The sequence below is a fragment of the Grus americana genome (assembly GCF_028858705.1).
Source record: "Grus americana isolate bGruAme1 chromosome 27 unlocalized genomic scaffold, bGruAme1.mat SUPER_27_unloc_5, whole genome shotgun sequence".
NCBI classification, from domain to species: Eukaryota; Metazoa; Chordata; class Aves; order Gruiformes; family Gruidae; genus Grus; species Grus americana.
Window position 1 is genome coordinate 44139 of NW_026561300.1, and position 12475 is coordinate 56613.

Consider the following 12475-nt stretch of genomic DNA (forward strand, 5'->3'; position numbering starts at 1 on the left):
AAGACGCTCAGGTGAGACCCAAGTTGGAAAGCAGGCTGGGTGTCAAGAGCCTGCAGGGAAAGAGGTGCAGGTGTGGGACACCATAGGACATCCTGTGGTGGAGACATCTGGGGGCAGTGGTAAGGCTGAAAGCCCCCAACACAGCCAAGGTCTTGGTCTGCTGGGCTGTGGCTGTTCTCTCTGCAGGTGATGCCTGTGAGGAGACATCTTCTCATTAGAGCACCAGGACTTCATTGCCCCCTTGTCACAACCTGTGAGCCTGAGAAAGAGTGTGTGGTAGTCCTGCTCTAGGCATTGCACATCCCCACATCACACTGGCCCAGGAAGAGCCCTGAGCCCTGTGTGTGAGGGACAGGGTCTCCCCTCCCAGGGGCTGGGGGTCAGGGCTTGGCCCTTTGGCTCAATAAAACACACCCAGGATTACTCAGCATCAGAGCCACCTTGCCATTGCCTTTGCCTACCTGTCATCACTGCCTCCACTTGCCTGCTCTAACCAGCCCCAGAGTTGCTTTGTCAGGGATGGCCCTCAGGGGGACCCATTAATGCTCCAAGAAACTGTGGAGTTTGCATCGCACTGTGACTTCTGGAGAGGTTTCATCAGCTTCCTCTCAGGGTCTGAGCTTCATGGACTCATCCCCAAACCCACCAGAGGGGTCATTAACATGCCGCCTTGGGCTGGGCCTCTGCTTCTGGTCTCCTGGGACGGAGGGAGCTCATGGCAAGTGGGCTGTGCTGCAGAGAGACAGCTCTGGCCAGGAGCAGCTCCTCTGCAGAGCCCAGCAGGGCTGAGGGCTCTGCCTGCAGGCACCGAGGGGAGAACAGCGAGGCAGAGAGAGCTTAAAGGCAGTTGGAAATGGGAGGCTTGCTGAGAGCTCAGGGAAGGAGAAATCTTCAGAGCCCTTGACACGGTAAGTCTCTGGGTGCAGGGCAATGCCGATGCGGTTCCTGGAGGCATCTCCTCAAGCTGGCAGAGCCCACAGCTGCTGGGATCTGCCAGGTGGACTCCCTGTGCAGAGGCAAGTTTGAGTGGCTGGGAATGCAGGTGTGCAGGCAGGGGTGCCCAGTTGTGTCCTGCAGAGCAGGGTCCCTGCAGCCCAGGGGCTGTGTGCCGGGGCAGGGACCCTGCCTTCTGCCAGGGTCAGCCCTCAGCCTGCCCGCGGAGCTGCCCAGGGCACTGCAGGGAGAAGCTGTGGGTGGAAGGAGCGACCCCCTGGAAGGGCAGGGCAGGGTCCTTCTGCTCTTGAGAGGGTGCTTTGTTTGTGAGGGCTGATTACAGCTTGAGATTGCCCCTGGGACATTTGCCATGGTACTTCTCAAGGAGCATTGGGATCCCCTTGGGCAGTGCCCTGGTGCCAGGAGGGGTCTGCAGGGCAGAGCTGAGCACACAGAGGGTGGGATGGGCTCTGTGAGCAGGGACAGGGAGGAGAGGTGTGGGCAGAGCACCAGCTCCTGGCAAGGACAGCTCCAGGCAGCAGAGACATGGGCAGGGAGTGGGAGGAAACTGCAGCCAAGCCCTGGGCTAGGCTGCCTTCAGGCTGCTCTCTTGTGGTCCCTCACTCTAGATGTCTGCTGGGCATTGTCTGCTGAGCAATGAGCTGACTCTGCCTTTAGGACATCCCATCTTCAGGACATCGGACTGTCTGCTTTGCCTGTGCTGCTGGGCTTGGGAGCTGCCCCAGAAGAGCACAGCTGTGCTGTAGGATCCCAGGGAGTGCTGAGCTTTCCCTTGGAGGTCAGTTCTCTCCTCTCAGAGGCCTTTGTTTCTCTCTGAGAGGGGCTGTGTCCTTCTCTCTCCATCACAACTCCACCTCTGGGCTGGGAAAGAGAAGAGTTTGCAGATCTGCCCTTTGAATCATGACTCCCCTGCTCTTGTTAGTGTCTTTTTGGGGGTATTATTTAAAAGTAATTTCTGTTTGTCATCATCTTCAAGGCAGCAGAAGCAACAGTGCAGGGCAGCTGGGTGACAGTCTAATGGACACTGCATCTCTCCTGACTCTGCACTAAGCTACAAAGAGCTGAGCCTTTTTGCCTGTCCTGTCTCAAGACTCTTCCCATTTTCCATTATGAAATGAGCATTTCTAACCCTCAGAAGAATATTCCCAGATGTGATTGTGGAAAATGAAAACACAGAAAACACTTATATTAGCATGCTAAGCCTCTCTTCTGCAGCCCACACTCTTCTGAGTTGTGAGATCAGAGATTGAATTTTTCCAGTAAATGTGGATTGCATCTGACATGGGTTTTGAATATTGGAGCTGTCACAAACCAGCTCCATGTACCCACTACAGCTCAGCACAGCTGACTCCTCAGCTCCTCACAACACACTCAGCCAGCACAAACCAGAGAAAGGAAATGTATTTCAACTGGGGGGTGTTTCTATGAAAAAGAGAGTGGTTTTGCTCAGTGGATTCTGTCCTAACTTTTCCCTGTCCTTTCATTATTAGAACTGGCCCCCATGCGAAGAAACAGCAGATGTCCAACGGCAGCTCCATCACTGAGTTCCTCCTCCTGGCATTCGCAGACACACGGGAGCTGCAGCTCTTGCACTTCTGGCTCTTCCTGGGCATCTACCTGGCTGCTCTCCTGGCCAATGGCCTCATCATCACTGCCATAGCCTGCGACCACCACCTCCACACCCCCATGTACTTCTTCCTCCTCAACCTCTCCCTCCTCGACCTTGGTACCATCTCTATCACGGTCCCTAAAGTGATGGCCAACTCACTCTCAGACAACAGGTCCATCTCCTGTGCAGGATGTGCTGCTCAAGTATTTCTATTTTTCTTCTTGCTTGGAGCTGAGTACGCACTTCTCACTGTCATGGCCTATGACCGCTACGTTGCCATCTGCCAACCCCTGCACTACGGGACCCTCCTGGGCAGCAGAGCTTGTGTCCACATGGCAGCAGCTGCCTGGGGCAGTGGGTTTCTCAATGCTGTGCTGCACACGGCCAATACATTTTCTATACCACTCTGCCATGGTAATACTGTAGAACAGTTCTTCTGTGACGTTCCCCAGATCCTCAAGCTCTCCTGCTCAGACACCTACCTCAGGGAAGTTGGGCTTCTTATTTTAAGCTGTTTTTTAGGTTTTGGCTGTTTTGTTTTCATTGTGCTGTCCTATGTGCAGATCTTCAGGGCTGTGCTGAGGATCCCCTCTGAGCAGGGACGGCACAAAGCCTTTTCCATGTGCCTCCCTCACCTGGCCGTGGTCTCCCTGTTTATCAGCACTGCCATATTTTCCTACCTGAAACCCCCCTCCATCTCCTCCCCATCCCTGGACCTGGTGGTGACTGTTCTGTACTCGGTGGTTCCTCCAGCAGTGAACCCCCTCATCTACAGCATGAGGAACCAGGAAATCATAGATGCCCTGTGGAAACTATTTGAATACAATCTACTTCAGATCAAGAAGACCCCCATTATCCCACCAGGGCTCCCTCTGTATTTCAGGAAGAGCCAGGAGTAGCTTTTCTTCATATGGGTCTGTATTTTTTTGTGTTCTTCTTTTCTCCTTAGGATTTTTGTTTATTTTATACCTGTGATATTAGTATTCTTTGCCTGTTACCTCTTTTTACTTGACCCAAACACCTCATGTACATATGGGTCCAGGCTGCCTGTCTAGATAAACTCCATGGAGAAAGCAGTGGGAATTCTCTCAGCTCCCATCTGTGCACATCTCCTCTGGAGCTGGAGGAGCAGCCCCAGCATGCAGGAGGGTTCAGGAGCCAAATGCCCAGCTGCCCCATGGAGCAGCAGCCTGGGTTGCCCTTGGGGCTGCCCCTCGCTGCCTCAGCGGGCACTCCCTGTCCGCTGCCTTCACGTCGGGGCTGCTGCTGCCCTGGAGCCATGGCCAAGGCCAGCAGCAGGACGCGGCCTGGACAGGGCTGCTCTCTCCTCCCTTCCACACTGTCCTGCTGTGTCCTGGCATTGCTGTTACCCCCAAGGTCTCGTGTAACTTGTGACAGTCCTGCTGTCTCTACAGTGGCATCCCTGTGCCTGAAGGCAGGAGCAGGCCATGTGGAGCAGCGTGCCAGAGCTGGCCTCTCTGCTAGCACCACCATAACCAGAAGGGCTCCTCAGGGCAGGGCCAGAAGGCTGGACACCCCTTCCAAAGCTGCTGTCAGGAATACACCCAAGAAGCTGCTCCCTCCAAAGGACTTTTGCTCTTTGGGGTTCTTGATGGATTCAGGGGGACAAGCTCAGAGTCCCAGGGGGATCTGTTAGGGAGCAAGGGCTGGATGAAGACCTTCCTTCTTGGTTGCACATGTCCATTCAGACAAGAACTGGTCTTTGGCTTATCTACCTGGTGCTGTCCCACCTGCAGTGGGGCTGATGGCAGATGTCATCCTGGAGAAGAATGGAGATCTGCCAGGAGAAGTGAGGGGATCTCCAGGAATAGTGTGTGAGTCGGAGGTGGCAGAGAGTGGCACCTCATAAAATGAGTGACAATCCAAGGAGGAGTGTCCCAGAGGAGAAGGCAAACCTGAGGAGACCATGGGCTAACGAGGGCTCTGCAATGGCAGGAGAGGCTGTGAGGAGCCAGAAGGCAAAGGGACATAAGTCTAGACAGTGGTTCATCACACCATCATGGAAACCCTGTGGGCTGGACCTAGTGCAGCCCTCCCCTGCCCTTTGTGCCACTGGAGACACACCATGGTCCTGCCAAGCACTGTCCTTGTCTTCTGAGCCATCAGGGAAGATGGAAAGGGGCTCAGCAGCTGTGATCCCCTCTGGCTGGCTCTGCTTCCCACCCTGACCAGCATGGCCAGTGCAGGGTCACCCCATGGCCCCGGGGCACCACAGCCCCCTCGCTCTGCAGAGCAGCCCCACCAGCTTGGGGCCCTGCAGGGAGCATGGGGAGGGAACCAGGAACGGCCGGCCAGGCCAGCACAGACACGCTCACCTGGGGAAAGGCTCTCTGCAGAGCAGGGATGACTCTGGAGGAGATCAAAGGAGCATTTCTGTGCCTGAAAGGAGGAATCAATGAGAAAGGGAAACCTCTTTCTGCAGGCACCCACTGGCAGCAGGCTCTTCTGTCCCCTGGCCGGGACTCTTGGTGGCATGGAGAGAGCGAGAAGGTGCCCCAGGGCATTCATCACCCCCCAGCCTCTCCCATCAGCCATTTCCAGCCCTGGTCACTCCCCCAGTTCTTGGTGGTTGGGCTCTGTGGCCATCTCCTTCCTGCTGTTGGTCTTGGTGCCTGTGTTGGGGAAACAGCCAGCCCTGCCCCAGCCTCCTGCCTTGCCCAGACCTTGGCAGAGCCCCGAGCAGGGCTGTCTGGGAACCCGTGCATGGGACATAGCTGGGGCTTGGCTGGGGCTGGGCACTGCTTGGCTGCAGAAGAAGGAGGGCTGCTGAGGATGGACACTGAGGTCTGGCATGGGCACTTGTGGTGGAGGACACATCCCCGCCCTAAACACACCCTGTCCTGTGCAGTGTCTGATGATGGGGGCCCTGGGGGCATGTGTGGGGCAGTGGGGCTGCACAGGGGCAGGGATGGGTCACGGATGGGAGCCACAACACAACGATGAGGAGGTGGAAGCCGGGACAGGCTATGAAGGAGGAATTTAGAAAGATGACCTGAGTGTGTGGGCATGTGTTTAGGAAAGCCAGAGCTCGGCTGGAGCTGATGGGGGCTGCAGGCACCATCAAGAGCAAAATGAAGAGCTTCAGCCACTGTGTTTGAAGTAAAAGGCTGAACAAGGAACATGCTGCTGAATGATGAGGGGGGTCGTAACAGCAGACACAGGTGGGGCTGAGTGACTCAACGTCTTCCTTGCCTTAGACTGTGCTCAAAAGTTCTGCCAGGCCTCTGCTCAGTGAAAGGGCTGAAGGAGGAGGAGAGCAGGTATTGAGAGGAACCTCATGAAACCCCCCAAGGACAAGTGCCAGGTTCTGCCCCTGCAGGGGACTCACGCTGGCAATGGCACAGGCTGGGGACTGCCTGGCTGGGGAGCAGCTCTGTGGGAAAGGTCTTGGTGGGCAGGGAGCTGGACAGGAGGCAGCCGTGTGCCCTGGCAGCAAGGGAGGACAGCAGTGCCCTGGGCTGTAGGACCAGCAGCATGGCCAGGAGATGGAGGGTAGGGATTTACCCTCTCTATGTGGAAAGTTTCTAGTCCACATCCAGAACACTGTGTCCACTTTTGGGAACCCCAAGAATGGAAAGGTGTTGACCATCTGGAGTGGGTTTAGTGAAGGGCCTTGAGATGGTCAGGGGGCTGGATCAGTGTCTCTGTGAGGAAAGGCTGATGAAGCTGGGCTCCTTCAGCCTGGAGAAGGGATGGCTGAGACCTCAAAGCAAGGGGGATCTCACCTTTTTCACCATGAGGCTAGCCAAGCATTGGAACAAGCATTGATCACCGTGAGAGATTGTAAAGTCCTTTGTCCTTGCAGGTTTTCAAGACCCAGGTGGACAAAGACCTGTGGAACCAGGTCTGACCATTTACCTGGCCTGTCTTGGATTAGAGAGTTTTTCTATAGACTTCTCAACATCTACTCTGAAACTCAATGATCTTATCATCCTTAAATCTCTTGTCCAATATCTTATCAGCAGATGAGAGAACAGATGTTTATGGGGTACAAATCCTCCTGTGACCAGCACAGACAACTAAGAAAAACATCTCCTCCAGCCTGGTAGGCTGGGAGGCACTGCCTCAGCTCTCCATTACACCTAAAGCTCATTGCATCCTCCCTTATCCACCTCAAAGGCCATGGTCTGGACCCTGAAGCTCCTACATGGAATTTTTATGAATCAGGGAAGCTGAATGCCACCCATGACTAAATGCATTCCTGGTGTTCATGAACAGCAAGGAGTTTCTCTTTCTGGTGCATTCCCAGGTCGCATGGACTCCACTTTCAGCAGCCTAATTATCTCTTCAGCCAACTCCTTCACTGGGGTTATAGCTATCCTGTCCAATCTCTCTCTCTCAAACATCTCTGGTGGGGCTGTTCCCTGTGGATGGTGAACCTCATTGGAGGCAGCTTGGACTTGGCTTGAAGTTGAGGAGCGTGGGTTATTGTTTATGAAACTTCACCCTGCTTTCCTTCTGTGTGTTTGCCATGCAGAGCAACGCAGGTGTGCCTGTGTGCAGCCAGGTCCCTAAGGAAAGCAGGTGGGAGTTGGTGCAAAGGAGCTGTAACCTCCAGCTGCAGACTTGGGTGAGAAGTGTGATGTGAGGAGAAGTGATGCAAGTCCCAGGTGGCCCATGACTGAGATGGCAGGGCTGGGGAGGTGATGAGGAAGGTTGTCCATGCAGTGCCTGTCCTCAATGAGGAGCTCTTCCTACCCATCCTGACTTCAGTAGGAGACCCCCTTGCCCAATATGGACTGGAGAATGCTACTATAACTTCTTCTGTAAATTAAAAACAAACAAACAAACAAACAAACAAACAAAATCCCCAAAAACCCAACAAAAAAACCTCTAACCAAACCCAAGCTCTTAAAAATCAAAAATACTCCTTTTTGTAGGGCTCACTGAATTCTTTGAAATCTTTGACTTCACATACACCCTGGAGACCTCTCCAATTAGTTGTGTAAGTCTTGAAGACTTGCAGAAAATAACAGGAGGAGACATGGCTTGGTGCATTTTAATGAGCTCCCTGGTGTATTTGATGCTGAGGCCAGGAACTAAGACACTGAGAGAAGCCTGAGGAAACCACTGAAGAAGTCACTGTCAAAAGCAATGCCTACAGTTTCAGGGAGTGTTAATGGGTCCCACTGGGATCCATCACTGACAAAGCCACCCTGGGGGCTGGTTAGAGCAGAAGACTAGAGGCAGTGATGACAGGTAGGCAAAGGCAATGTTAAGGTGGCTCTGAGGCTGAGTAACCCTCGATGTGTCACATCTGCTGCGCTTGGCAGAGGAGCTGCTCCTGGCCAGAGATGTCCCTCTGCAGCACAGCCCACTTGCCATGAGCTCCCTCTGTCCCAGAAGCCTGGACTAGCTCAGCAGCAGAGGACCAGCCCAAGGTGGCATGTTAATGACCCCTCTGGTGGGTTTGGGGATGAGTCCCTGAACCTCAGGCATGGAGCAGCACCTGAAGAGACCTCTCAAGAAGTCAAACTCAGACACAATCTCCAAAGTTTCTCAGAGTGTTAATGGATGCCCCTGAGAACCATTACCAACAAAGCCTCCCCAGGGGCTCGTTAGAGCAGAGAACTGGAAGCAATAATGGCAGGAAGGCCAAGACAATGTAAAGGTGGCTCTGATGCTGAGGATATCTGGAATCTTTGCATCCAGCCAAACGGACAAGCCCTGACCCCCAGCCCCTGGCAAAGGGAGATCCTGTCCCTCACACATTGCGCAGGGCTCTTCCTGGGGCAGTGGGGTGTGGGGATGTGCAATGCCTGGAGCAAGGCTGTGGAATGACATCTGCCAGGCTCCTGGGTGGGGACGAGGAGGCCATGAGGCCCGAGTGCCCTAAGGGTAAGGTGTTTCCTCACTGGCATCAGTGGCAGAGACAACAGCCATGGCCAAGGAGGCAAAGACCTCAGATCTGTTGGAGGGTTTCAGCTTTGCACGGCCCTAGATTGTCTCCACCACAGGCTGTCCTACAGTGTCCCACACCTGTCCCTAGTTCCCGGCATGCTGCAGACATCCACTCTGCTTCTCCACCCTGCTCTGACCTGAGCAACTCATTCCCCTGACTGCTATCTCTCCATCCCTGCGAGGTATGCCTTGAAACACAAAGCCATGGACTGAGCCAGGCTCCCTCGGGGGGTCTGATTATACCACAGCGCTGCCCTCGGAGGGACATTTCTTTCTCCTTGTGTCCACTTTAAGCATCCCAACCCTCCATCTCTGGTATGATTTCTTTCCCATGCTGTCTCCCACTATGAAGAAAAGCTCCTCCAGCTCTGGAACCACACTTCAACCACTCTATGGCTACTCCTGTACTTCCCGGAGCCTCTCCACCACTGGGCCAAAGGGCTGAAGAAGCCCATGTCCCTCAGCTTCCACATGCAGGGCATGTGCCCTGCACCCCACCTTGGCAGACCTCTTCTGGGCACTCTCCAGTGCCTCCCTGCTCCTCCAAAATGGGGAGCCACACCCTGGGACACACCTGTGTGTGGGGGGCCACTGCAGGACCCAGGATTTTCTCAGGATCACAGCTCAGCCAGTCAGGTCACAGCTAGCCCTGGTCTATAGGGCTGTTCTTCCTCCTGATGCAGGACTGCCCACTTCTCCTTCTCCTCCTCAAACCCAGGCCAAGCCCCAGAGTTTCACAAGGTCCCCCTGGACTGACACTCCTTTTAGGCAGCCCTTAATTTTTGTGTGCAAGTGGCTCACCCTGATGGTGGTGTCTCCCACAAGGTAACAGCAGGAGGAGTTGCAGGATGCTGCAGATAACAGAAGGAGGTTCTACTTCTATGGAATTAATGAACCAGGAAGGCATTACCATGACAGCCATCTCCAAAATACCAAATGAGGGTAAAAAGGAAGCTAATGCAGGGCCAGTGAAGAAAGGGTGACTGAGGATTGGGCTGTTTGTGTGCTAGGATATGTTAGTGTGAAATGGGCACCTATATAGGCACATTGTATGTGTATGCTCACAGAGCTAGACCCTCACAGTGGTCTCATGTTGCCACTAGGGCCTGAAACATTCAAAGTTCAGTGGTTCGTTGTGGATGACAGTTTCTTCAGACAGAACAGGCTCTCCTTACAGCCTGCGACAGCCATGCCTTGCAACAGGGTGACAAATGAGAGTGACACATGCAGGAAGTGATGGCGTGAGGGTGATGATATTCCAACATCCCCGAGGTCCCTTGCCAACCCAATAAAATCCAGTAGAATTGGAAGAGCCCTAAACCTCTCAGGCATGCATTTGTAAGGTTGACCTTACCAGTATGAGAGGCTGAGAGAGGTGGGGTTGTTCAATGGTGAGAAGAGAGGGCTTTGGGAAGAACTGAAAATGACCCATATACCACTACCAAGAGGTCATAAGCAAGACAGATCCAGGCTTTTCCCTCTTGTGTGTGAGGAAAAACTGTTTAGCCATGAAGTGAGTGAAGCACTGGAGCAGTGATGTTGTGCTGTGTCAGTCCCTGGAAGAGTTCAAAGGCAACATGAAGAACTCCCTGAGCAACCTGGTGTGACCTGATAGCTGCCCTTGCTGTGTGATGCACATTGGCCTCGAGACCTCCTAGGGTCCCTTCCCAGCACGAATGACTGTCCATTTCCTTCCACCACAGGTCTTCCCTTCTCCATGGTAAGGAAAGCACTCAGGTTCCCCATGACCATGAGGAAAGTCAGACTAAGTTTGGTCAGGTCATCTGTGTCATTCCTGTCCCAAACCACTCACTGCTGCTCAGATGCAGAGCTGCATGGCAGGTACCCCCAAAACAGCCTTGATCTAGTGTTCCGCTTCACCTTCTATTTCCTTTCTCCCTCTTCTCTTCCCTTTGATCCTTCTTGTACCCTCCCACACTAACAGCCCACCTCTGTTCACTCTTTCCTCACTGGCCCTGGCTTTGCTGGCTTTGAAGCTGTTTCTGAGATGGTCACCATGGATAATCCTATGTTGGAAGGAAATTGCATTAAAGTAGCACCACCTTCTACTATTTGTATTACCCTGCAACTCCCCGTGCTGTTACCTTGTGAGGGACACCACCATCACGGTGACCATCTGCACACAAATATTGAGCTTTAGTCTGGGGGACCTTGAGAAACTCTGGGATTTAGAGAGCAGAAACCTCTTGAAATGTTACAAGGAGAAGTGGCCAGTCCTGCACTGGGGGGAAGAATAAGCCTGGACCCGTGTGTCCCTCTGTGGAGCTTCCTGTTGTAGTCAAATGGGGAGGAATGGAGAGAGTCCCGAGGAGGATGGCCAATATAGGACGTGGGGCCTCAAGCACATGCCCTGTCTGGGGAGGCTGAAGGACCTGAGCTTCTTCAGGCTGCTGAAGCGGAGGCTCAGAGCACCACACTCACAACCTGTGGCTACTTGAAGGATGCTGTCAAAGATGCTGGAGCTTTTCTTCATAGTGGAAAAAAAAGGAGGAAAAAGGAAGAGCACCTCAAAGTGTGGCTTGGGAGGCTGAGACGAGAAATGAGGAGAAGGAAATGTGCCTCCAAGGGCAGTGCTGACATAGAATAGGGTGCCCAGAGGGAGTCTGGACCAGCCCATGGCTTTCTCTTTCAAGGAACAGCCAGGGAGGATGGAGCGATATCAGTAAGGCCAGTGAGATATTGGGGTGAAATGGAAAAAAGGATTGGGTGTCTTCAAAGAAAGAGGTGCAGGTGTGGGACACTGTAGGGCAGGCTGTATTGGACACTGCTGAGGGCTGTGGCAAGGCTGAAAGACCCCAACCACAGATGACCTCTGCATCACCATGGCTATGGCTATTGTCTCTGCAGTCAGGGCCTACCAGAAGGTGCCTTCAATTGATTCAGGAAGAACTCATGACCTCCTTGCTCCACCCAGAAGGGTCATGCCAGGCATTGCACATCCCCACATCCCACTGCCCCAGGAAGAGCCCTGAGCAACATGTGAGGGACAGGATCTCCCTTCCCAGGGGCTGGGGGTCAGGGCTTGTCCATCTGGCTTCATTTAACACTTCCAGGTTACTCAGCATCAGAGCCACCTTGACATTGGTTTTGTCTACTTGTCATTATTGCTTCCAGTTTCCTGCTCTAACGAGCCCCTGGGGAGGCTTTGTTGGTAATGTCCCTCAGGGGGACCCATTAACCCTCTGAGAAACTTCGGAGTTTACATCTGAGTTTGACTTCTTGGGAGGTTTCATCAGCTTCCTCTCAGGGTCTGAGCTTCATGGACTCATCCCCAAACCCACCAGAGGGGTCATTAACATGCCACCTTGGGCTGGTCCTCTGCTGCTGCTCTCCTGGGACAAAGGGAGCTCATGGCAAGTGGGCAGTGCTGCAGAGAGACATCTCTGGCCAGGAGCAGCTCCTCTGCAGAGCACAGCAGGGCTGAGGGCGCTGGGAGAGGAGTGAGGCAGAGAATGGGAGGATGCTGAGAGCTCAGGGAAGGAGAAATCTTCAGAGCCCTCTACACAGTAAGTCTCTGGGTGCAGGCAAGTGCCACTGCAGTTCCTGAAGGGTTCTCCTCAAGCTGTCACAGGTCACAGCCTATGGGACCTTTCTCCGGTGTAGAAGGTAAGGGCATCCTCCAGCGCAGGGTTCCCTGCAGCACCGTCAGAGGGACAGAGCATGACGGCTGCCTTGTCCCGGGGTTGGCTGCAGGGTGTGAGGGTGGGTGTGCAGCCAGGGGTGCCCAGTTGTGTCCTTCAGAGCAGGGTCCCTGCAGCCCAGGGGCTGTGTGCCGGGGCAGGGACTCTGCCGCCTGCCAGGGTCAGCACTCAGCCTGCCCGGGGAGCTCCCCAGGGCACTGCAGGGAGAAGCTGTGGGTGGAAGGAGCGACCCCCTGGAAGAGCAGGGCAGGGTCCTTCTGATGTCAAGAGGGTGCTGTGTGGGTCAGGGCTGCTCACAGCTCCAGATCACTCCCAGCACATGTCCCAG

General features: G+C 54.1%; 1 protein-coding gene across 1 annotated transcript in view; it reads left to right on the forward strand.

Annotated features, from left to right (window-relative positions):
* The first annotated feature begins 2472 nt into the window (after window positions 1-2472).
* The window catches only part of LOC129200100 (olfactory receptor 14A16-like), a 29512-nt gene continuing 19509 nt past the window's right edge, over window positions 2473-12475 (forward strand). Inside the window, exon 1 of the mRNA XM_054811354.1 lies at window positions 2473-3437. Coding sequence (XP_054667329.1) covers window positions 2473-3437 — 965 coding nt within the window. The remainder of the gene's footprint in view (window positions 3438-12475) is intronic.